The sequence below is a fragment of the Cebidichthys violaceus genome, unplaced genomic scaffold (assembly GCF_023349555.1).
Source record: "Cebidichthys violaceus isolate CVI_PGR_0920_01 unplaced genomic scaffold, fCebVio1.0.p SCAF_14, whole genome shotgun sequence".
Taxonomy (NCBI): domain Eukaryota; kingdom Metazoa; phylum Chordata; class Actinopteri; order Perciformes; family Stichaeidae; genus Cebidichthys; species Cebidichthys violaceus.
The window spans coordinates 838,116-862,303 of record NW_027176307.1 but is presented as its reverse complement, the minus strand read 5'-3'; the positions used below and the strand labels follow the sequence as shown (position 1 = coordinate 862,303).

The following is a 24,188-nucleotide window of genomic DNA, read 5'->3' as shown; positions in this document are numbered from 1 at the left end:
TCAGCGGATAATCCTTGCTGACATTTGTTACCAGGTCTGGTAGATCCTGTGAAAATCAGACCGATAACCATTTAGTTTCTAGCAATCTGACCGTGACATGGAACGGTATTGTGTTCACTCACTCACATGGATTTGAATTAGAATTAAATAAGCTGTGTTAACCTCTGGGTCATCCCATTTTACACTTGGTAGTAGCTGCATTTAAAGGTTTTCTCCGTGTTGATCCAAAAGCAACCATGTGCATCACTGTGGCTCAACAACCTCCCTATCACTGCAGTGTATTTCTGTGTGTCTGCGACTTCTGACATGTGTCAAGTTTACCAGAGCAACTGACCTCTATCGGCACAGCGATATTGATCCACTCTCTCTTTATCTCACTCCTACGCACACACACACACACACACACACACACACACACACACACACACACACACACACACACACACACACACACTGTGTATTTGTGCAGTCATACCATTGGGGATCGCGTTGAGCGTTGCCATGGTTCCGTTGACAGCTTTCAGCAGGTCTTTGGTTTTGTCTCTCGCTGCTTTAACTCTGCCCTTCAGCCCCGCCACGCCATCTGCATTCTCTATACACACACACACACACACACACACACACACACACACACACACACACACACACACACACACACACACACACACACACACACACACACACAATGATGACGATGGTTTGATTTGAAGCCATGGCTGCTTACTAATAAAAACACATCCCTCAGCTCCCCAATGGGAAGAGTGACTGACAGTAAATCATAGAGGCACACGAAGAGTGACATTGATAGCAGTTAAACTGTTTAAGACTAGTGTACACTATGAATATGATAGAACTGTAATCCATTTAAAGACTACGCAAGGGACGATGTCCCACGAGGTGTCCATTATCAGGAACTAATGTTCGCCGGGGAGTCAGACGGTTCCATTCATTCCTGATTATTGACACCTTGAGAGGCAATACCCTGCTTATACCATGGTCACTTGTCAAAGAAATAAAATTACATACTATATATACAGTATATGTATATGTTCTGTATGCAACATATTGCGCACACACACACACACACACACACACACACACACACACACACACACACACACACACACACACACACACACACACACACACACACACACACACACTCACCTTTGACATCATTTTGAAGTTGTTTAGCTTGGTTTAGCAGTCTGTGGCTCTTCTGAAGGGCACCTTGAGCTGCTTCCTTTAATGGGACCTCTGGATCTAAAACCTACACACACACACACACACACACACACACACACACACACACACACACACACACACAGAGAAAGAGAGTACAAAATCTGTGACTTAACATGCCTTCACTAAAATGCTTCCAGAATAATTTAGATCCCACTCATGATTTAAAACCACATGTTTTCGCACACAAAACGGTGCGTAATGTGCACACTACCTTTCTGTAGGATCAAAGCACCACTACTTTGCATTGCTAAATGATATTCTAAGAAACGCATTGAGCAGACTTAAACTGTCCTCACATTCATTCTCCAACTTCAACCCCTTCTTTCTTTGCCTCCTTTTTTTTTAGCCCTTTCTCCTTCGGCCATTTACCAAGGGGCGTAAAAAGAAAAATGAACACAAAAAAAAGACAGAGGTGAAAAAAATGCAAACATGGGAAGAAAAGGGTAAAGTGTTGGCACACAGAACAAAGGAACATAATAAAAAAAGGAAAATAAACTACGAAAGAATAAAGGGGGAAAAGAAAATCAAAGACGAGAAATGTAACCAACAAAAAAAGTATTTGAAACAAGGACAAGAACAGGGAAAAAGAAGGGAAGCAAAAAAAAAAAAAAGAATAAATTAGGAAATAAAAGAAGGCAAAAGAAAGGACAGGAGAGATTTCAGGTGTGTGTGGTCATGATAATGAATGAGGGAGAGGGGAAGAAAAAAGAAGGAAGAAGAGAGACAGAGAAGTGCTTTGATCTCTCAGCCATGACTAATGGAGAGCCCACGCTTACATTACTGTTACTGCATGCAAGACACACACCAACACACACACACACACACACACACACACACACACACACACACACACACACACACACAAGCCTGAACACAAACAGACCATCCTCTTGTGCTGAGAGTACACTTTCATAGGCTGGATACCTAGAATGCATGCATTGATATTGACAGTATGTATAAAGTACTTGAATGTGAGTTAGATTACATGTAGTTTAAATATACATATACAGTTCAGCTTTTGATAGTGAAAGTATTAGAAAACACGGAAAAAGAATTGATAAAGTAATGAAAACAATGTGAATATCATTAAACCCTGAAGAAACCAGCTTCCTGAATAGAAGTGAGACATTGTGTGAGGAAAGTGTGTGCATGTGTTTCTCTGTGTGTTGGTATCCGCGTCCGCTTACCAGTGCAAGTGCCTCGCTTGCCCTCTGTTTGGCTGCCTTCGCCTCCTTCTCGGCTGCATCGACGTTTGCTTTAATGTTGCTATAGGCCTTGAAGGCAGCTGTTGCGTTGAAGGAGAGATTTTTAGCTTCAGCCAAAATACTGTGAGGAGAGAGAGAGGACAAAAAGAGAGAAACAGCTGTGAATTTGTTATTCACATTTTGATGTGTTATAAACACATTTTAAATAATGAAATTGCCAAGCTGATTTGTACTTCTAAAAATAGTTCTGCATTGACAAGTTTTGTAATCATTTAATTATTGTCTTTCAAATGTTGTTTTTGTCTCAATCAATCAATCGTCATTTGCACGTTACAGACGCCCAAAGTGATTTTTTTTTTTTTTTTTTTGGATCAATGGTCCAAATCACCAAAGCTAATCAATTATAAGTACATGGACATGTAAGATGAAAAAAACAAATCTTAGTTGAGAAACTGTAACCTATGACTGTGTATAAGGGCCATTGTAGTTTAAAAAACACGAAGTAACCTGCGGAGGGGGGTAACATTCTAAAACATTTTGAGATACTTAAATTTAGGAGGATAATCCAAGCAAAACGGGCCCGGGTTCAGTACTGAGCTGGCCTGCCCTCCTGTGTGGAGTTTGCATGTTCTCTTTGTATCAGCGTGAGTTTTCTCCAGGTTCTCTACTTCATCCCACAGTTCTAGAATACACAGCGTAGGTGAATTTGTGACTCTAAATTGCCCGTAGGTGTGAACGTGAGCGTGAATGATTGTCTGTCTCGCGTTAGCCCAGTGATAGGCTGACGACCGGTCCAGGGTGTACCCTGCCTTCGCCCAATGTCAGCCGGGGTCGGCTCGAGCACCCCCACAACCCTGAGTAGGATAAGCGGCTACAGATAACGGATGGCTCTATGATTATCAAAATGATCATAAGAGTATTTGTCTGTAAATCCATAATCTAGCAGATTATTAATCTAATAGTTTCAGCCCTGTCTAAACAGCCCCGTATGCTTTACCCCGATGTGAACATAAACATTAGTGTGGTAATTTGTTTATAGTTACCCATCCAAAATAGCAGCAGATTCGTTCAGCTGCTTGGCGTGCTCCTCTGCGTCGTGGACGTGATTAGCCAGGCTGCCGTCACTTAAACCACTGGTGAGGTGACTGACTTTATCATCCAGCTGGTCATGAAGAGGACCCAGCTCCTTACCCATCTCCTCCAAGTCCTGCAGACAGAAAACAGAGGCTCCTGCTCACTTTGCTTGTTGACGGACACAATCGAATCACATTCGGTGCATTTATTGCTGCCAAATTAACGTGTCCGTGGTAATATCTTTGCTAATTATTTTAGGTAGTAATAATGTATTTAATGCCATTATAATTATTGAATAGAAGGAAGAAAAGAGACAAAGTCAAAACTCCTACTCCTACGAACTGATGCTATAAGACACAAAGATTATTCAACAGTAGACTAATGAGGTGACCGACTGACAGTGAGTTACAAGGGTTCTACAGGTTTCCACTCGGTGGACATTAGTACCTCTATCTCCTTGTTGATGTTGTCAGAAAGCTGGTTTGCTTCATCCAGAAGACGTTCTCCTTCTCCGAGGACATCCTGTGCTTCCTGTTTCACTCCGCTCACTGCAGAGCGCTTTCTCTGCAAAAACAAACAAACCAGGATCAATAGCTGCACAAGACAATAATGTGCCAACGTATGAACGTTAGGGCTGCAAAAAAATATTATTTTCATTACCAATTAATCTGCCCATTATATGAATTCTTCATTTCATCAATTGATTGTTTGGTCTATAGTATGTCAAGTAATTGTGAAAAATTCCCATTACAATGTCCTAAAGCTCCAGGTGATGCCATCACATTGTTTGTTTGTCTGACCAACGATCCAAAAACCGTGAGATCTTCAATTTATTATGACATGAGACAAAGAAAGGCAGAAAATCAAAACACTTGAGGAACCGGAAAATGACTGAAACACATATCAAAATAGCCGATTATTTTTCTGTTGATCAATTCATTATTTGCCTATGTGGTCATACCAGTCTGTTTATTTGCACAACATCATTTAATTGAGTTTTGAATCCGTAATAAATAGATGCTTGGATGCAAACCAGAGGTATAGACGAGTCTGTCTCAGAGTCTGTGTGGATGTTATAGTGTTTCTGGTGAGTTTGATGAAGTCTACTCTGAACAATTCTAAAATGTAATTTCCCATAATAATGAATAAGGAAATTATTATCTTTTTTAGGTCTAAAAAAAACCTTTATATGGAAAAAATGATTTACAGTCATTGACTGTAATAAAAGCAGTTAGAGGACACGAGGGACACACAATAGATGACTTGATTAAATAAAAGTATGAACCCCGGTGTATAGAGTGCATATACCACTTTCGTCAGTGAATACAGCTTTTCTTAACAGAGAAAAACACTGCAGGGTCAGGGAGGCACAAAGACAGATATAAAGAACGAGAAGGATAGAGAGTGTGCTGTACGTGTGTGGGATCACTGCAGAACGCTTCCTCTAGGACATGTACAATAATCATCCCAATAAAGGCTTGATGTTCTGTTCTGTTAGGAATATGTGCTGCCTGTGAGCTTTCCTTGATAATGAATCACCATCGAAAGGCTTAAAAGGAAAATAAGAATAAGTAGTGAGTTGAATAGATAGTTAGAAGGTTAGATGGTCCGCTTTTTATGATTCTTTATGATTTTTTTTTTTTGGCTTGGGATGAAAAGAAAGTTACCATTGGTATTCATGTCAGTCAACTCACATGGATGATATTGACATAAGAATGAGTATAGACAAAGTCTTTTGTTCAAAACGTAATTTATCTTTTAGCTTCACCTCAAAAACTGGTGACAATCGTTGTTTCTCTCTTTAAAAAAAAAAAATCAGTTCAAGATTACTCCGTAGATCAGAGTATTCCAACAGCGATGACTGTTAACGTCTGAGTCATTCTTTAGCACAAAAAGCTTTCATCTGAGAACACGACAGAATTGAATCAGTTGAACATCAGTTAAAGACTGTGTTTGCATATTTAAAGCCTGTATGTTGATGTGTGTCTGGCCGACCGCGTACGAGTTTGTGTGTAACTGCACCTCCAGGGCTGTGAGGTTCGCTTGGTTTTGTTCAGCCAGTACGCCAGCCTGTCTCGTCTTTCCCTGGGCAGAGTGAAGTAGGTCCTGGGCATCCTGCAGCTTCCCCTCATGGTCTGAGAGCTTCTCTTTTATCTGGCGAAGCAGAAGGGGAAGCATTAAGTTAATGTCATTAATTTAGGGAAATCGAAGACAAAAGAGTCAAGATTAGAAGCTATAATTACCTCTGCTTTTAGGTCTTCTGTGGCCTGATGGGGGTCGCCAAATAATCTCTTCACTTTCTGATACAAATCCTCTGCTAGGCTGCAAGAAGAAAAAAAAAAAGAATATTTACATTTATATTTTGGTCATTTAATTCAGTGTTGTTCACAGCTTACTAAAGTTGATGGGTGGAATAAGTTAGCGTATGTGAATGCAACCATTAAGAGAGGAGAGGAAAGAAGAGGAGAGTTACTGTGATGTGTGGCAGAGCCTCTGCTGGTGTGAAGACAATAATCGCTCCATATGACCGAATGTTGAAATGCTGGAATGAAATTACAAATTTTCTTCTATTGATCCCTCAGGCTAAGTTGGATTAAATCGTGGCAGTGTAAAACATTTCAAATATCGTCACACTAATGTGTTTGTGGACGGTTGAAGCAACACGTGCTAATGTTCACCACAGCATGGCGGGCCATATCAATGAAAGCAAAGTGATAAAACTAGCAGAGAATGACACTATAGCAGAACTAAAGCGTAACCACCGCAAACATGGACCTGTGTGTGTGTGTGTCTGATGAAGACATGACTTTGCATTATATCCACTCAGTTTAAAGCAACAGCTAACCAGTGCTGACAATTCAACTATTAAGAGAGTACAGACACAACAAAAAGGAACTTCAAAGAGTCATCAAGCTTTGTGAAAGGGGCATTTCATCAATTATTCACAGCTTTGCAATGCTGTGTTCACCTGAAATATAGTAAACAACTACTTCCTATGTAAAGACATAGTGGAGTAATGTCTACCTGGGCAGGAAATGAAGTCTAACTCGGTGTGTTGGAATCCGAGCTTCTCTGTGCTTTGTTCATGCGGTCGGTCTGGTCTGGAACGCATGCGAGTCCCAGTGTGTGTGCCCGACTGGCTAGCTTATCGCAATGCGCTCATACTGCGGATACAGCTGACAGGAAGTGTAACGGGGTCGTGTTGAGAGCCGTGTGGAGGCAATCCCTCAATCACACATATGATTTGAATTTGCAATTTAGCACATTTATGGATTATACTCTAATCACATCATGTTTACATTTCAAATGATAGGAAATTCTGCATTGCCACAACCACAGATGTACACACCAGCCCACACACACACACACACGCGCGTGCACGCACACACGCGCGCGCGCACACACACACACACACACACACACACAAGCACGCACACACAAGCACGCACACACATCCAAGTTTCGACTTGCTTTAATCATGTCACGTTTACATTTCAAATGGGAGAGTAACACACCATCACAAACACACAAACATCTTGCTGCATACACACAGTTATGTACAACACACCTCTTTACTCTGCTCTGTTTTGTTCCTGAACTGACACACACACACACACACACACACACACACACACACACACACACACACACACACACACACACACACCTTTCCAAAGTCTTTACACAACTATTTTTGTCACTTTGTGCAAAACCGAGAGCAGGCCCGCCATGTGTCTTGCTCAATTGACCTGCCCATCAAGATCTCTAACGCAGCTTTTAGTTCATTCCAGTTTTTCTCATTATACTTTGACACAAATTTCTAGAGAGCCTTCTCACTTTGGAAGTATTTAAAACAATTAATAAGCGTATGTTTGCCAGCGTCCCTTAATGAGCCTTATTTTTCACCTTCAGCATTAATTAACACAACAAGGAGCTAGTGGCCTCCAGTTGACACCACTCGGAGGACAATTTCACACAGTTTAGGAGATACATGCAAGGTAATGACTGGATTTGATGAAACTTTAATGAACCCCGTGGGGACGAAGCGCAAGGAGAACAGAATATATTTATATAAGTAAAAACAAATGGGAGGAGTGTTTAACGATGATCCAACTGACTATTTACAACATTTAAATATTTAACGATACAGTATATAAATTAAAAGTTACGTTTGCAGCATGTACAAAGTTTCAGACTAGTGGCATACTATAAATACATCTAATATGCTATAACTCTGCTAGCTTTCTTCATTTTGCTGAAGCATCCCTTTATCATTTATTGATGCTCGTGTCTTTTCTCTGCCGCTCCGGTTGAAATCTCAGGGTTTAGTCAAATAATCAACCGCAGACAAGTCCTTCAGTGGCAGAGCCAATTACACTTTGTCTCTCTTATTCTCATATTCTCTCCCACTACAACTCTGCGTCTATCTGTCAGTTGTTCTCCTCTCCCTCTGTGACTTTCCTTCTCACTTCACATTCTTTGTATTCCTCTCTCCGTTCCTACCCCTACGGCGATACAGTACTTTTAATTAACTCATCGACCTCATCAACATTGACTGCTGAACGAGACAGACAGACAGAGGGGGAGAAAGGAGCAATGAAGAGGGCAGACTAACAATTCCATCAAGTACCTTGAGCGAGAGAAAGTAAGAGAGAAAACAGTGAGAAACACTTTGCTAAAACATCAGCAGAAAGCCGAGGCTCCGGGACATGCGGCAATCAAATATCTGCTCAATGGAAGATGTGTACTCCTGATGTCTCCTGTGTCAACAAATACAAGGGAATAAAGAAATCAAAGAATGAAAAGAATTTAAAGGCCCTTCACAGCTAACCATTTTGCAAACTCTGTTATTGCATTTTCACTCATTTCGCCTCAACACTTGAGGCGTCCAGGTTTGTTGCCTGATTCTCATAATGTAAATAAACTAACAGAAGCCATTTGGTTTCATGGGACACTAGAAAAATACATCCAAATGTCTAAAAATAAGAAGATGATTTAGAAAAATGTCACATTATAACTGGAGAGACTGAAATATAGTGACATTTATTTCAGAGTTAGGACTAGTGTGTTTTGTCCAATATAGAGCACATTGCTGAATGTATTCCTTATTTTGAAAAATGTTTGAACCTTTTAAAACTGCTTTGCATTTAATGACTGTGGCTATTGTTACTACCTGGTATGTGCTGTGTCTGTTTGTGGTTTTTATTCTTGTTCGTTTGTATTCCTGGTATGCTCTCAAAATAATAAAAACATATTTGTTGCTGCAAGCTAAAAATACAATTTGAATTTCTATATGCAGGGGACATTTTTTTTCCATATTGACAAATTTATGCATATTCCACTTCTGTCTTCTCCTCTATGTCTCTGATTGTGCCAGTTCAGTGAAAGAAAAATTCAGCGGGGAAACTGCAGAACGAGTAAAAAGTAAAAAGTTGGAAAAGTGGGATTGAATCCCAGCAGGGACGAATGCAATCTAAGACACACACAAGGTGAATGATTAGCATACAGGTATGAGTGAAAACAAAATAATAAAATAGAAAAAAAGTGTGGTTCCATGCAAACAATAAAGCTCAAATCAACCAACAAGACTTGAACAAAGGAAACGCAAAAACAACTCGAGACAAAAAACTAATTTACAGCAAAGAAAGTGGTCTATAGCAAAGATGCTCGGTAATTTGCTGTCTCCAGACACTAGCATACTCGCAGCATATTTTCACTCTCTTCGTCAAGAAATGTACACCTATCTGCCTGCTATCATGCATGTGTGCATGCTCAGAAATGTGTGTGCGCACTCTGTGACAAAGACGGTCTGTTTTTGCAAAGTTTTTCAAAATCTTTCTCTTTCTTGTGTGTGGGAGAAAAATACATGGTGTGTGTGTGTGTGTGTGTGTGTGTGAGTGAGAGAGTGTGTCCATACTCCATCTCTTCCTCTGCGATGCTCTTCTTCCCTCCGAGCTGTCGTTTTCTCATCTCGGCAAGCATGGCCTGGATCTCCTCCTTCATCTCCTTCAGGCTTTTTTCTGGAGTTCCATCTCTCCTCGAGAGAGTCTGGTTCAAGTCGGCAGCCTTCGACTGGAGGTCTGGACACACAGACACACACGGAGACTGCTGTGAGCAAGGGTGTTATGTATAGACACTGGGGGTCCAAATGAGATCCATTCCCAAGATATTATTTTTTTTATTATTTTCAACATTTCTTTATTTATATATGAACATTTTAACATTTAATATATATTTTTGAGGAGTACGTTGACCATTTGAATTCACATTTAAAGGAATAGTCTGTGATTTCTCTTTGATGGCGGCTGCCCCTCCACTTTAATATGTTTTGGTCAGTTGCTTACTGTGTTTACGGACTAATTAGTATTATGCCTTTTTCATTGTAGCATCACTTTACCAGAAGAACCATGATCGACCTTGATGATATAATATTCTGCTTGTATAACTACTTGTATCTGCTACATTGTTGCATATACGGTATATATCATGCTGTATACCGTATTAGATAAGCGTAAAAAGAACAATGTCCAATGTAGGCCCTACAGAAGATCACTTACCTAACTGAACAGCCTCTAGCAAATTCTAATGCCACTATTCCATCATATATACTAATCCTAATTAGTGCACATTTTAATGAGTTTGCCTACCCAATTGTAAATATGGAGTGAATTATTGTAAAGGAGAATTAGGCTTCTTGTGCATTTTAGCCCACACATCCTGTAAATAAGTTAATATTTAAAAATAGAAATAATTACTTATTTATTGTTTTAATTTATTTATTGCCACCTTCATTGGTTTATCAATGAATTAATTATATTTATTTAAATTTTACAGCGCTTATAAATTGTTTTAGTGTGTGTTTGCAATGGGTCTTAGAGATGTGTGCCATACAATAACAACTTCTAGGAAAAGAACAAGAACTAAAATGATGTGCTAGAGGCTGAAAAGCTGTGTAGAGCTGCAGAGTTGGGTGATCAGTTTCTGTGGGTTTATCACAAAAAAGTAATTTCATTATTTGATAATATAACAAGACTAAGAGTCTACAGCCATGATAGTTTCTCAAAGACGCTGTACTATATGCATTTATCTACAAGCACAATCTTGTCTTGTAAAAAGAACATTACTGTTGACTGAAAGAAAACATCTGTACACATAGAAATATGCAGTATGTAGAGAAACATGAATATTGCACAAAGATACATAAACAGTACACAGACATACATCTGTGATGGAATCTCTGCTGTCATGTTGGAGCTTTATGGCTCAAAAGGAGAGAAAGAAAAAAAAAATCACACCGTTTGATCTTCACTCATTTAAACACAGACACACAGCAAGAGTCAGACACACACACACACACACACACACACACACACACAAACACGCACACGCACAAACTGTTTTAACGCCATTCAAAGCCAGAATTTTTGGCAGACTTCATGTTTGCCCTGCTTTTATCAAATTAAAAGCAGTGAAATCTCAAACCAATCAATGATGAAACTGCACTAAAACACTCCAAGACTCATTTGAATAAAACTGCTGGAACTTAATGAGGAGTATGTGTGTGTGTGTGTGTGTGTGTGTGTGTGTGTGTGTGTGTGTGTGTGTCAGTTCAGGAACAAAACAGAGCAGAGTAAAGAGGTGTGTTGTGCATAACTGTGTGTATGCAGCAAGATGTTTGTGTGTTTGTGTCTGCAGTGATGGTGTGTTACTCTCCCATTTGAAATGTAAACGTGACATGATTAAAGCAAGTCGAAACTTGGATGTGTGTGCGTGCTTGTGTGTGTGTGTGTGTGTGTGTGGGCCGGTGTGTACATCTGTGGTTGTGGCAATGCAGAATTTCCTATCATTTGAAATGTAAACATGATGTGATTAGAGCCAAGACCGAACTAAAGCCATCATGCTAATGAACAGCTGTACTGCATGTGTGCGCACGCTGCATTTGTATGTGTACGTGTGTGTGTATGAGCGTCTGGGAGTCTGACTGTGTGTGTTTCTGTCACAGCTATATAATTACATAGTAGGATTTAAAAGCCAATTAAACACTTAAAACGTGGATGGAATCATATTATGGTATCTAGTAAACACGGGCACACACACAGAGAGGAAAGTACAGTATTTTCCTGCCTCATTGTGTGTGTGTGCACAGTTGTATGAATGTGTGTGTGCACATCTTCATTGGTGTTTGTATATGTAGTGAGTTTGTGTGTGTGTGTGTTTGTGATAGCCAATAATTAAGTCTCTAATTGCTACTCTCAATCATCCAGTGAGCAACAACACACTCTCTTTTCCTCTCTCTCCCTCAGACACACAGACACGTACAAACACACGCACACACACACACACACACACACACACACACACACACACACACACACACAGAGAAAGAAACACACACACAACTTTAATCACACTGTGATTAGGCAGAAGGCCAGAGAGCTAGGAGCAAAAGCAAGGAGAGGACAGTTTCATCACAGTCAGTCAGAATGCGTTGGTTTGGTAACTTTCTTTTCATCCCAAGCCATAAAAAAATCATAATGGCTGTCAAAATAACTAATTGAACTAATTTGAACTACAGTGTTTTACATGAAGCACTTTTTCTTGACATCAGTGAGGGTAAGGAGAGTTACTTAAAAGTAAATTCATACCTGGAAGAATCAAAGTAGGACTCGACTAGAGCGGTCCAGGGTTAAGTGATTTTAAGATGGAAAAAGACCTTGAGATTATTGAAATTTACAAAGACTCCTCATACAACTATTTCCACCAGCATACAAAGAGTCTTTTAGTCTGTAAGGTCTGAAAGGAGCACATATTGAAAGGCTGAGTAAATATAGAGGACACACTGCACGACAGGTAGTGGTGCAACGGATCATAAAAAGGGAGCAAATATAACTTTTAGAGATCCCTGACCATGTTTTTTTGCCGCCGATACTAATTACAGATCATTGATGCTCCATATTGGCAGATACAGATATGTTGTCTGATTATAGCAGCTTGTCTACAAGGCTCCAGACTCCTTTTATTTTTTCGTCACAAAAATAATTTCAACAGCTCTGAAGTCAGAGTAAACCGTAAAAAATTCTAAATGTTATGCTTTTACTTTGTTAAAGTCATCTATAGTGTATTTTCATAAAAACACACATTTCAAATGATGAGGACAAATAAGTTTGTCATTTACTTATTAAAACAAGTCATTAGTAGTTTTGATGATGTATTATAAGCTGCCTAGAGTTAGTGAGGAAGTTAAAACTGTGAAAACATCTCCTTCAAACAACTGGATTTATTCAAGTTTCTCACCAAAACTACAACACATCATAAATTATAATTTACCTTCACCCAATACTCACTTTCACTAAACAGATCATAATTTAACTGAACAGAATCTACATATGTTGGCCTTTAGCGATGCTGTCAATGTAAACAGTGTTTACAATGTAATGTTATCAGAGAGCCGCGCCTAGAAAAGCATGAATGCCGATGTCCTGATCGCATATCTTACTGAATATTGACGGATAACGATCGTCAGTAAAACTTCTTTTCACACTGTGGTGGCTAACATTAAACTGTGTAATTATTCCGTGGTTAACATGCGTGTCGAACCGTGAGGGGGGATCCGTACGGATCACGGATCAACGGTGGTCCGTTACACCACTAACGACAGGTACTGTAGACGACGGTATTAGACTCATGCCACCAGAATTTCTTGTGTGTTTCCGTATCTGCTAACTTTATCTACAAATGAAATATCCAGATGAGAGTAACTGGATCTGGAGCCGAGATTGTTTTGTCAACTGCTGTTTCTATAGTAAAGAACAAACTCAATCAGGTTCAACTAGATAAACTGGTTTTCATTCATGACACACCACTTCTTTTTTAACATTTGATTCAAAAATGTGGAACACAGAGAAGAGGGCTGTGCAAAAGAAAGACCTGTGTCTTTTCTTTCATGTGTCAAGCCTTGGCAGCAACTAAAGAAGAGCTCAACCAACCCCAACACAAAACGGTCAGAGTGCCCTACAAGGTGGCACTCCTGGCCGAAGACGGTGGAACGACGGCTTGAACAGAAGGTTTGCACAACTCTTGTCCACTGACAGGATATTAGTTCCCATGGACAGACACTGATGGCCTGGAATCGATGCAGAAAGCACTGAAACCCCCTTTAGGCTTCACAGATACCTTTTCCAGTGGAGCGTATGTTAAGGGCTGTGACTTTAATGTCGCAGGAGAAAAACACATCATTGATGCAGGGGCTGAGCGCAGAGATGCTGCAGCTGCACTGACAAAAAACATACTGAGGCTGAAGTGAACAACTAACTGCTAGTCACACATGCAGAGAGAGAGCAAGACAAGATGTCAGTATTAGGCCACCTCTGCCAAAGTGAACCACAATATACCACAAAGTGCTGCCGGTTAGATCATGTGACAAATGTGCAAACACCATTTTGATGTGGAACCTCTCCTTCAAAGTGTGGGAATTAATAAAATAAAAGTCTTTGCTTTTGTTGATTTTAAATGATGCACTTCATGAGCTTATTTTGTTCATCTTTACATACTGTATTCGTATCTATGTCCCATTTCCTTCTTATACAATAACCTAGATGTCCCACATGGATCCCTTGCATTGCATGCAATGTAATATAATGCAATGCGCTCTAACGACAGATGAAAGACACTGTGAGACAGTGGACGGATAAATCCAGAAGTCCCAGTTGGCGGGATATGGAGTCAGTTAGTGGAGGAGAGGTGGTGTTCGTTTCTGCTACCTTGAGCTCCCAGCAGTGTGTCCCTGATGAACTGCTCCAGGTCCTCAGCTCGTTTATGAATCCTGTCAGCGTCATCCTCAACCTGCTCTCCGTCAGCAGATACCTTAGTGGACTATACACACACATACACACACACACACACACACACACACACACACACACACACACACACACACACACGCACAATATTAAATAATAAACAAGTGTTGAATAAGTGAGCATATTGACTTCTGTTGAACAAAGGGAGGGAAAAGACAGAGGAAGATGTAAAAGAATGTCGAAGGATGATGGCAATACATACACACAACACACACAATCAATAGTATTCAGGTTGTGTGTGTTTGCGTGAAAGAGAGAGCGGTTCAGTCTGTTTACCCTCTATTTTTCTTGTCTAAATGAACACTCCCCCCCACTCACACAACAGGAGAATGAGAGACAGACACATCCGAAGATACTTACACACACGTACAGAAAGAAAGAGCAGGTCATTATTGTTGTTATTTGACAAGGCTTTGCTATATCATTTTCGTTGGTGTGCATGTGTGTGTGTGTGTGTGTGTGTGTGTGTGTGTGTGTGGGAGTGAGAATGTGTGTGATGGGGTGTGGATGATAGCCTCGCTGTCAACAAATGTCAAGGCCCCGGTCCCTAAAAGGGTGCAGCTTGACAGCGTGAATGAGAGTGTTCTTTTTCTCCGCTTGGCACTTGTAGACCCCCTCAGCTCAAGATTTTTTTTTTTCTATTCAGGTTAACTCCTTTTAGAGACATAACTGTGACTCAAAAAATTGTGAAGTAAAAAAACAAAAAGTTTGTGTTGATTGTTGTATTTTGTACGAGGGCGAAGAGAAAAACTCAAAATGCTTTTGAGTGAATATGTTTGACGCAAAAACATAAAAGTTCTTGAAATGCTTTCATGCACGGATTTCAGAATTGGATTACCAGGCACAGGATCCTTAGCCGAAGGGGCCCCTAAGAGCCTCTGACTCATTAACATTTGGAAATGCATGAGCCTCAGTCATTACTAGGGATGACCTTATCACGATTTATGATCCCAATCCTGATCTAGAGCCAAATCCTTTCATATTCTGTTGTTATTCATGTCTACCCAGGGACCCTGAAAGGTTCAACTCTATTTTGTTTGTTGAAAACTTGCTTTATACACTATTGAAGTATGATACAAACTGTCACAATAAGGGCCCTGTGGTGTTCTAAACCAGTGGTTCTCAACTGGTCTGGCTGCGGGACCCACCATCACCCCTTAATTAAGTCGCGACCCAAATTTTTTACTTCTCAAATGTATTTAGTGAAAAGATGGTGCAAATCCATCTCTCATGTAGTCGGTGTCATACTTGCATTTTGCTCAATTAGCATGAAAACAAACTTTGTGGGTGTTCTTCTATACTGTGAAATGGGTGTCTATTAGCATTACAAGGCATTAACGCCAAATACTGTTCAGGAGTGTGAATAACTCCGCTGCATTAAAAATCCCCTACAAAATAAAAGCACAGGATTTTTTTATTTTTTTTAATTCAGGCAAAGACCCACTGAAAACGGGTCCATTAAGTTCTTGTCATTGGTTTCATGTCATTCTGCTCATTGACAGTTGCTGGCGTAGACAAGTAAATGTAAACATAACTTTTGTTCATTAAGAAGAAAAGTTTTGAGACTTTCATAATATCAGTTTTGTGCTTACATATTCCTAAATGCATTTAATAACCAAATAACCACACTGCAACCACACTGCAAAGCTGGTGTTCAGTGGTATTGCAGGAGTTAATGGCGGCCCACGATCTTATTTCTACTCCGGGGCCCATGGCTGGTTAATCCGGGTATGGTACCCAGGGTTCCATTGTGTCATTATTTCTCCGTTGCCCAGGTGGTTAACTGGTGGTCTCTGTATTCAAATATGTCACAGATCCCTCTAACAGTCTTACTGGTTTCAACATTGTAGAAAAGTGGTTGAATTTGTTTCTGTACTGCTTCTATGTCGATGCAGCTGGCTACTGCATAGACTGCTTTTTGTGTAGTCTCTATTCCAATACCCAGCTTGTTGTAGAAGTGACAAGACGTGTGTCTTTGCCGTTCTTTGTACATTATTGCTGCCCTTAACTATGATCTGACTCCCCGCCAGTCTTTATTTGCTGCATCTCGTTATTTTAGAGAGAGACAGAGAAAAAGGCCGCAAGACAGACAAAGAGAGAAAGGAAGACAGACAGCGACAGCGACTTAAGTCGAGCCAAAAGAAAAACAAAAGTCTCCGTACCCTGCTGTGTAGTTGGTCCATCTCAACGACCAGTGATCCAAGGTTGGAGTCGGCCAGTTGCAGTAATCTCTCCGGAGCTTTCTGAGGTGACAGCATGTGCTGCAGGAGAGAAACAGAGGGATGAAGGAATTATAGAGAATGTCTGACACATTTTGGCCCACGGCTAGGCTTTTGAACTGTCTGGCTCTGTGCTGTAGAGCCAAAAAGAAGAGGATGAGCAAGGGAGGGCAGGAGGCAAGACATTTTATCTTTATAGAAAACATATCTAACATATAAAACTCAATGTATTTGAATTATGTCACAGTAAACATGATAGTGGCATAGTTCTAGTGATCTAGTTATAGTTATAGTGAGAACAAAGATATGAACAAGTCATTGGAAACATGGTGAAAGGCATTGTAAGGCTACAAACCAAGTCGTTTCATTTCACGAAGTCAAAGTGACTTTCACTTCTTATTTACAGTTTGTTTGAAACAAGTCAGCTGGGAACAATACAAAGTCAGCCAGTGGCAGTGTTTCCAACCAACACATGAAGCTACGGTTCACTTAATTAGATAGGTAGCTAACTATAGTTAATATAATGTAGCTAACTACAGTTAATATAATGTAGCCAACTATAGTTAATATAATGTAGCTAACTACAGTTAATATAATGTATATAACTATAGTTAATATAATGTAGATAACTACAGTTAATATAATGTAGCTAACTATAGTTAATATAATGTAGCTAACTACAGTTAATATAATGTAGCTAACTATAGTTAATATAATGTAGCTAACTATAGTTAATATAATGTAGCTAACTACAGTTAATATAATGTATATAACTATAGTTAATATAATGTAGATAACTACAGTTAATATAATGTAGCTAACTATAGTTAATATAATGTAGCTAACTACAGTTAATATAATGTAGCTAACTACAGTTAATATGATGTAGCTAACTACAGTTAATATGATGTAGCTAACTACAGTTAATATGATGTAGCTAACTACAGTTAATATAATGTAGATAACTACAGTTAATATAATGTAGCTAACTATAGTTAATATAATGTAGCTAACTACAGTTAATATAATGTAGCTAACTACAGTTAATATGATGTAGCTAACTACAGTTAATATGATGTAGCTAACTACAGTTAATATAATGTAGCTAACTATAGCTAATATAATGTAGCTAACTACAGTTAATATGATGTTAATCTGCCAGCTACTTGTCAATTTAGCCGGCAAAATCGCCGGTCGCAGTTTATAAATAAGAAGCCTCATTTTGTCTTCTCCTCTCTCACATGGAGGAATCAGTTTCATAAACAACTGTCATAATTTGGATCGTTAAACCTGTAAACATTGTAAACTATATACTGTCAGCTGACCAACAAATTAAAACTCGACGGCTGTATCAGCAGTGACTGATGGGAGCGGGGTTAAGCCAAAGATCAATTAAAGACATGAGTTCATCATTTGGACATGAGTTAAAACATGATTGAAAATGTTGTTTCCAGCCACCTGTAGAGACATATTTTACCTTGAGTTCCTCGGTCATGTTCTCGAAGCGGTACAACACTTTATACGGTGGTGGGAGGGGTGTGGTCAGGGTGACATCAGTGATGATGCGATACAGGCGGTCCATATCGCTGATCAAGAGACCCGAGCACTCATCATCACAGGCTGGAGAAACAAATACAAACACACATTTAAACACAGCTAGGGTGCAATGAGGCCAACTAAATCTATTAGCGAGGTTTACAGACGGTGTGATTGGTTTTGGAGTGTACATGTTGATACTTCTGCAGTTCGAAAAAAAGGAGAAAAAAAGGAGAAAAAATAAAAGAAATGTGTGTATTTTTTGCTACTGTGTGTGTTTCGCTGTCTGTAAATACATGATCGTAGTGACTTGCTTGTGTTTTTGCGTTTAAGTGACTCTGGCATCAGAAAGACAGGGCTGCCGGTGCATGAAATTCAGCACAGAGAGGCGAAAGCACCTATTATGAGCACACACTGCAGGCTAAAAACACACAAAGTACACAGCACAAACACACCAGGGGATTCACTCGAATGGGAGCGTACACATTCCTCTTTATAATGCGTGTGTGAATTTCTCTTCTCCTCTGTAGCCCGAAGCTGATTTATTGTAGAAATTAAAATTTCTGACAAGGGAAATCAAAGATGAATTAAATAAAATAAAAACAGTTTTTACTCAATCAATCTCTGACAAAACAAACAACACACAAATACACTAATGCATTCATGCAGTCACATGCATACACACACACGCACACAGGTACAGTAAATGTACAATACATTGTGTGTGGGAGTAAATAGCCGTTTGTCAAATCCAAGCCATTCAAGAATTTCTCTGTGGCGCTGGTTGGTTGCCTGTCTCTGCAACGTCTCGACCAGATTAGCGTCTTTCTTACTCCTCTTCTGAGGAGTTCACAAAAGATGGTGTACGTTTCAACTAAATGGCGTTACTTTCAAAGACTAAACAATCTACTTAAATTAAAGTTAATATCTGGAGGATCTTTGTTTCATTCTTTTTTGCAGACCCTATGGCGTGAAGCCGTAATTGCAGGTGTGTTTTTTTGGATCTCACTTCTCAGAGAGACCTGCTTATGACTGTTCCCATACATACACATACATACACCCAGTTTACACCCAGTTTGTAACACTGCAAATAGAAGGGCTTTCATCAGTGGGTCATAGGCTCAACCACCACTATGATTGCTCATTCGGCAATAGATATAGTGATTTAACAGACATTTATTTAAATGAAAATCCTTCACATTTAAATTTCTTCAAAATGGATAGCTGAGTTCTTCCTCTATAAGAAGTTGAGAGGAAAACACAAAAATGGTGGACTTCATTTTTTTCACCTCAAAGATGTGAGTTTTGAATTGGGAGTTTTGAATGTTTAAAAGTTACAGTAGCTCCTAGAGTGATGGCCACAGACCTCTAACACAACACAAAGTCATTAGACTCGTGGGCTGAGAGCTGTAAAGGATTAAGCTGAAGAGCTGTTCATGCCACCGGAATGTACATTTTTCTGTCCAATGATGCACATCATCACATTTTTACCTCACAGTATAGAAAATGTACAGAATATAATGATTTATTATCACAACCATAGAGGCTAGAAGCCCCACAAAGGGCTCAAGTAAACCCCATGTAAAGGATTATTTTATGCTCAGAGTATTCCACCCTCCATGAAATTATTAAATAGGAACAACTAGTATTATATATGATATTATTGGGGGCTAATATATTGTGACTTGATTATGTATTATCTGTGTTGATCACAGCTGGTTTTATTATTCTTAACTACTGTCGACATGTGTATTTAAGCATGTTTATGCATGAGTGTATGTATGATTTATGTTCTATGCATGCATGTGGATTGTGATGCAGCGGCTTGGTGCCCAAGAAAAATGTCCCTGGGGGACAATAAAGTATATCTTATCTTAGTTTATTATACTCATGCTTCACACTGAAAATACAAACATGCACAACATATGAACGCAAAAATACCCAGCTGTGCCTGTGTTCCTCAGACAGTAACTTACAGCTCTTGAACGTTTGGTTTAATCTCTGCATCTAGAAAATAGTTTGCTTCAGGTTGGGTATCTCTTGTACTTTGTTTCCTGCAGTTTGGGTTTGGTATCATGAGTGTTACTGCGCCATTTATGTGTTTATTGTGCACCAACTTACCTTGCATCATGGTTAGTGTGAGTTTGTCCACGTTGTGTTTTGGACACTATGTTTCTGTATACTCATTTTGACAGTTGGAAATGTAAACAATGTAGTTTAGTTAACTTATATTTAGACACGATGTAGACGTCAAATACAGCACATGTCAAGATCAAATGGCAACACATCGTTTGTTGAATTTAAATCTAGGTTTTACATCGTTTACATTTCAATGAAATATACAAAATCATGTACAAACGACATATGGTTCTTTTTTCTTCTTTTGATTAGAAAATGTATTTGAGTAGTAGCTTAAGTCACAATACTTAGTGAACGTTTCACCCTGAAATAACTAATTGCATTTTGAACTAAATGATGATTCATCAGTACATGTGGGAGATACCTGCATTTCCCTCATTCAAGACTGCCGACTCCCAAAGCGCTTGGTTGCGTTTGGGAGAAAGAGGCAACACGTAGAGTGCAATCACTCTTCAACAAGTGAACAGCGGTCTGATCACTCCACTTAACGTAAACCATCAGGACGCGTGATTCTATTCTGGATGTGGAGGCGACCGGTTCGGTGTCAGGGTGCACTGCGGCTCTTGCACTGCCAATTTATGAGCACACGCTTTGTAACTGTACACATCAAGACCTGAGCGAGCAATTTCCCTTTCTGTCCCGACAGCGGCAATTTCACAGTGGGCTCCGTCTTACAACCTTTTATTCTATATTCTCTTAGCTCAAGGCATGCTAATGGCACCGAATTGGCCCTGCCATTATGGTCATATTACGTTTAAATTAGCTCCAAATGACATTGAAATTATTTTCTAAATGACTTGAATCTGACTTCTGCCATCTCCCATGGCAACCGGAGAAAAGGGCTTTGACTGCTCATTTGCACTTCATCGCCGAAATAAAGCAAAAATCACAACAATGCTGGGTGGTGGGCCACCAGAGAGGATAGAATTGAGGAAAATAGAAAGTGGATGTCTGTAGCTTCAGTAATCTAAAGACACTTTCAAACTTCCCCAATGTGCTCTTCTTTTTGCGATGATCTGCTAAAGGTACGTTCTGGGCTCCTTTTGTTGTAGCTTCTGTTATTGAAGACTTATCAAAGAGGGCTTTATGATTTCAGTTTCTACAATTTCGATTTGTATTATTGGTATTAGTCATGCTTCATAATTCAGACCACATGACCTGGTCTGGGAATTCAGTTTGTTGCAATCTGCAACGTCGCCAATAGATGCCACTAAATCCTTCACACTGGTCCTTTAATATACGCCGGATATTTCAACCTGCAGATGCCCTGAATGAAGAGAAGGCCAACAAACAAAAAGGAACACCAACAGTGGATTAAATAAAAAGCTGTGTGTTAGTCTTACAGATGATCCCAGCTGGTCCACACACATGCCTGTCCATGCACTGGTCACACGACTTCCCCGATGCCCCGACCGTGCAGCGGCATTGGCCTGTGACAGGGTCACATGGTCCAGGCAGCGCCCCCCATAAGGAACACTTACACTCCTCGCAGCGGCCGCCTGGCATCTGCGGGTTACCATGGTAACCAGTAGCACACCTGGACAGGTGGATCATGGAAAGAAGGACAGAGTTAACTACAATTGGCTTAAATCTAAAAAGTTCCCATTTGTGTCTGAACATATAAAGACACTAAGTGAGTTGTGTTTTTTTTTACCAGCACCTCACACTTGTATACACACACACACACACACACACACACACACACACACACACACACACACACACACACACACACACACACACACACACAATCCAGACCCCATCAAATGTTTCACCTTGTATTCCAAAAGCACCTCAGTATTGTCATTGTCAATGTCTTGTGCAAGTGATTCATTGCCATGTAACATATAAAGAATGTATGATTTCTAAGTTGATCTTGTTTGAAATTATCAGAGGAGGATTCTGATTTTCTGTGTGTGTCTCACCTCTCACAGCGTTTACCCTCATATCCCTCAGGACAGGCTGTACATCGGTAGTCATCATATCCCTCCGTTACACAGGTTGGACTGAAACTAGACACGGACGGATCGATTTTCCACGGAAAACACATGAAAATACTTCCACTGAACATATAATAAATATCTTAATGCTTTTACAAATGCTGAGAAAATAACAGAAATATAATAACAAAAAAATAACAAAAACATAAATATACTTTAGAGAATGACATGGAAATATGACAACATGATACATGATTGATTCATGATAATTAAAAAAAAAAAAAAACGAGATCAATAAACACAAAAGTTTACTTGTTCTCTGGGTTGGTGAGGGGACAGGCGCACGGTTTACAGTCATCATGGAAACCTCGGACCACACCGTAGAATCCCGGAGCGCAGCGTTCACACCGATCACCCTCTGTGTTGCCTTGACAGTTCTACACACACACACAAAATAAAACGTTATCTTTATGAAGACATTCATCCATCCTCCTTGTGGTTGGTTTTAAAAGCAGAATTTGATTGTGTGTGAACTTTATATAATCAGCTGTAACACAATTACAGAAAATAAACTCTTTCTGCTTATTCAGAAAGGGTTTCATCTTTAAAAAAGCAAATTTTCATGTTAAATGAATAGCAGTTAAGCTACACTTTTATCTGCGTGTTGTATTTGAATATTGCCGCTGGCACAATAAAAACAAGACAGCAGATTTGTTTGAGCAAGAAAAAGAAAAAGAAATGAATGGAGGAAATTTCTATAACTCTTAAGCTGTGCACAATCTCTTGTATGTGTCTATTTATCTGAAGTCGACAACAAGCAATTGAAAAGACGACAGAAGGGGTCACCCATTATCCCCTCCTTGATCACTGACAAAGTGGTGCTGAGGAGGCTTTTCTTTTTTAGCGAGTGAGATAATTATCCCCGCACCACTGGTTGATTCACACAAAGAACTCGCTGTCAGTTCACTTCACAATTCTGGATATTAGTAGCACTTTTAATCAGTGGTGTACTTCGCTGTAAGGTGGTGAACTTAGAGAGGATTAGTAAAATGTTTGACAACATGATGACAGACATTTCTTCGAAGTCGGGAGCTGCCTATCCTCTCAGATTACTTTTTTTTCCAACCGAGACGAAACAACCATGAGGTGATTTTTAGTTTCCAGGACAAACGTTGATTGACATTCACACATCCGGACAGTCAGTGGGAAGTACTCGGTGTGATCGCAGCTGCTTTTGCAGAGCTGAGCAGCGGGGAAGTCATTACTCTTTTCTTTTCTGAGCCATTGTAGGACCTTCTCTCACACACACACACACACACACACACACACACACACACACACACACACACACACATATCTAGACTGGACTATTTCTGATAGGAAGCGTAGCCGTCCACACACAGTAATAAATGGTTTTGAGGCCCAGTCCACTCCTGCATGATGAGGTGCTGTGAGAGCGTGTACAGCAGCGGCCAGCTAGCTGTTAGCTGACAGGTGCGATCTCGCACGTCAAGAGAGTTCATTAAGCTTCGTTCCATAAGAGCAGGCCAATCCGAAATACTCATTTACTTTGCAGGATTTCACTCACCTGTTGTTATGACGATGGCCACAAGGGTGCAATGACACACACACACACACAGCCATAACTATATCCAAAATGTTTCATATCCAGAGATGTTTGAGTTTATTTTCAGCTTATTTTTGGCTATGCTCATTTTACAATATTTGAGCTTTGACGGATACTATGCCAAAATACAGTGTTTATATAAATATACACTACATTTCCAAAATATGAACGACCTGCATACGAAAAAACACACACACACACGAATGCTCACATAGCCAACTAACACACATCCACACACTCGACTGCGCATTCAATCATACAAACACACGCACGCACACAGAACGTAAACTCACACAAATACATTACATAGTGTTCACAAACACGCAGCTCTCTCTCGTCATATC

The 24,188-nt window shown here is 39.8% G+C and overlaps 1 protein-coding gene across 1 annotated transcript in view; it reads right to left on the bottom strand.

Annotated features, from left to right (window-relative positions):
• The window catches only part of lama2 (laminin, alpha 2), a 145,915-nt gene that overhangs the window by 31,121 nt on the left and 90,606 nt on the right, over positions 1 to 24,188 (bottom strand). Inside the window, exons 34-47 of the mRNA XM_068709206.1 lie at positions 22,530 to 22,654; positions 22,203 to 22,289; positions 21,621 to 21,814; positions 18,080 to 18,222; positions 16,546 to 16,644; positions 14,285 to 14,396; positions 9,442 to 9,604; positions 5,768 to 5,846; positions 5,547 to 5,678; positions 3,972 to 4,088; positions 3,494 to 3,657; positions 2,433 to 2,571; positions 1,168 to 1,270; positions 476 to 592 (exon numbers count right to left, since the gene is read on the bottom strand). Coding sequence (XP_068565307.1) covers positions 476 to 592; positions 1,168 to 1,270; positions 2,433 to 2,571; positions 3,494 to 3,657; positions 3,972 to 4,088; positions 5,547 to 5,678; positions 5,768 to 5,846; positions 9,442 to 9,604; positions 14,285 to 14,396; positions 16,546 to 16,644; positions 18,080 to 18,222; positions 21,621 to 21,814; positions 22,203 to 22,289; positions 22,530 to 22,654 — 1,774 coding nt within the window. The remainder of the gene's footprint in view (positions 1 to 475; positions 593 to 1,167; positions 1,271 to 2,432; positions 2,572 to 3,493; positions 3,658 to 3,971; positions 4,089 to 5,546; positions 5,679 to 5,767; positions 5,847 to 9,441; positions 9,605 to 14,284; positions 14,397 to 16,545; positions 16,645 to 18,079; positions 18,223 to 21,620; positions 21,815 to 22,202; positions 22,290 to 22,529; positions 22,655 to 24,188) is intronic.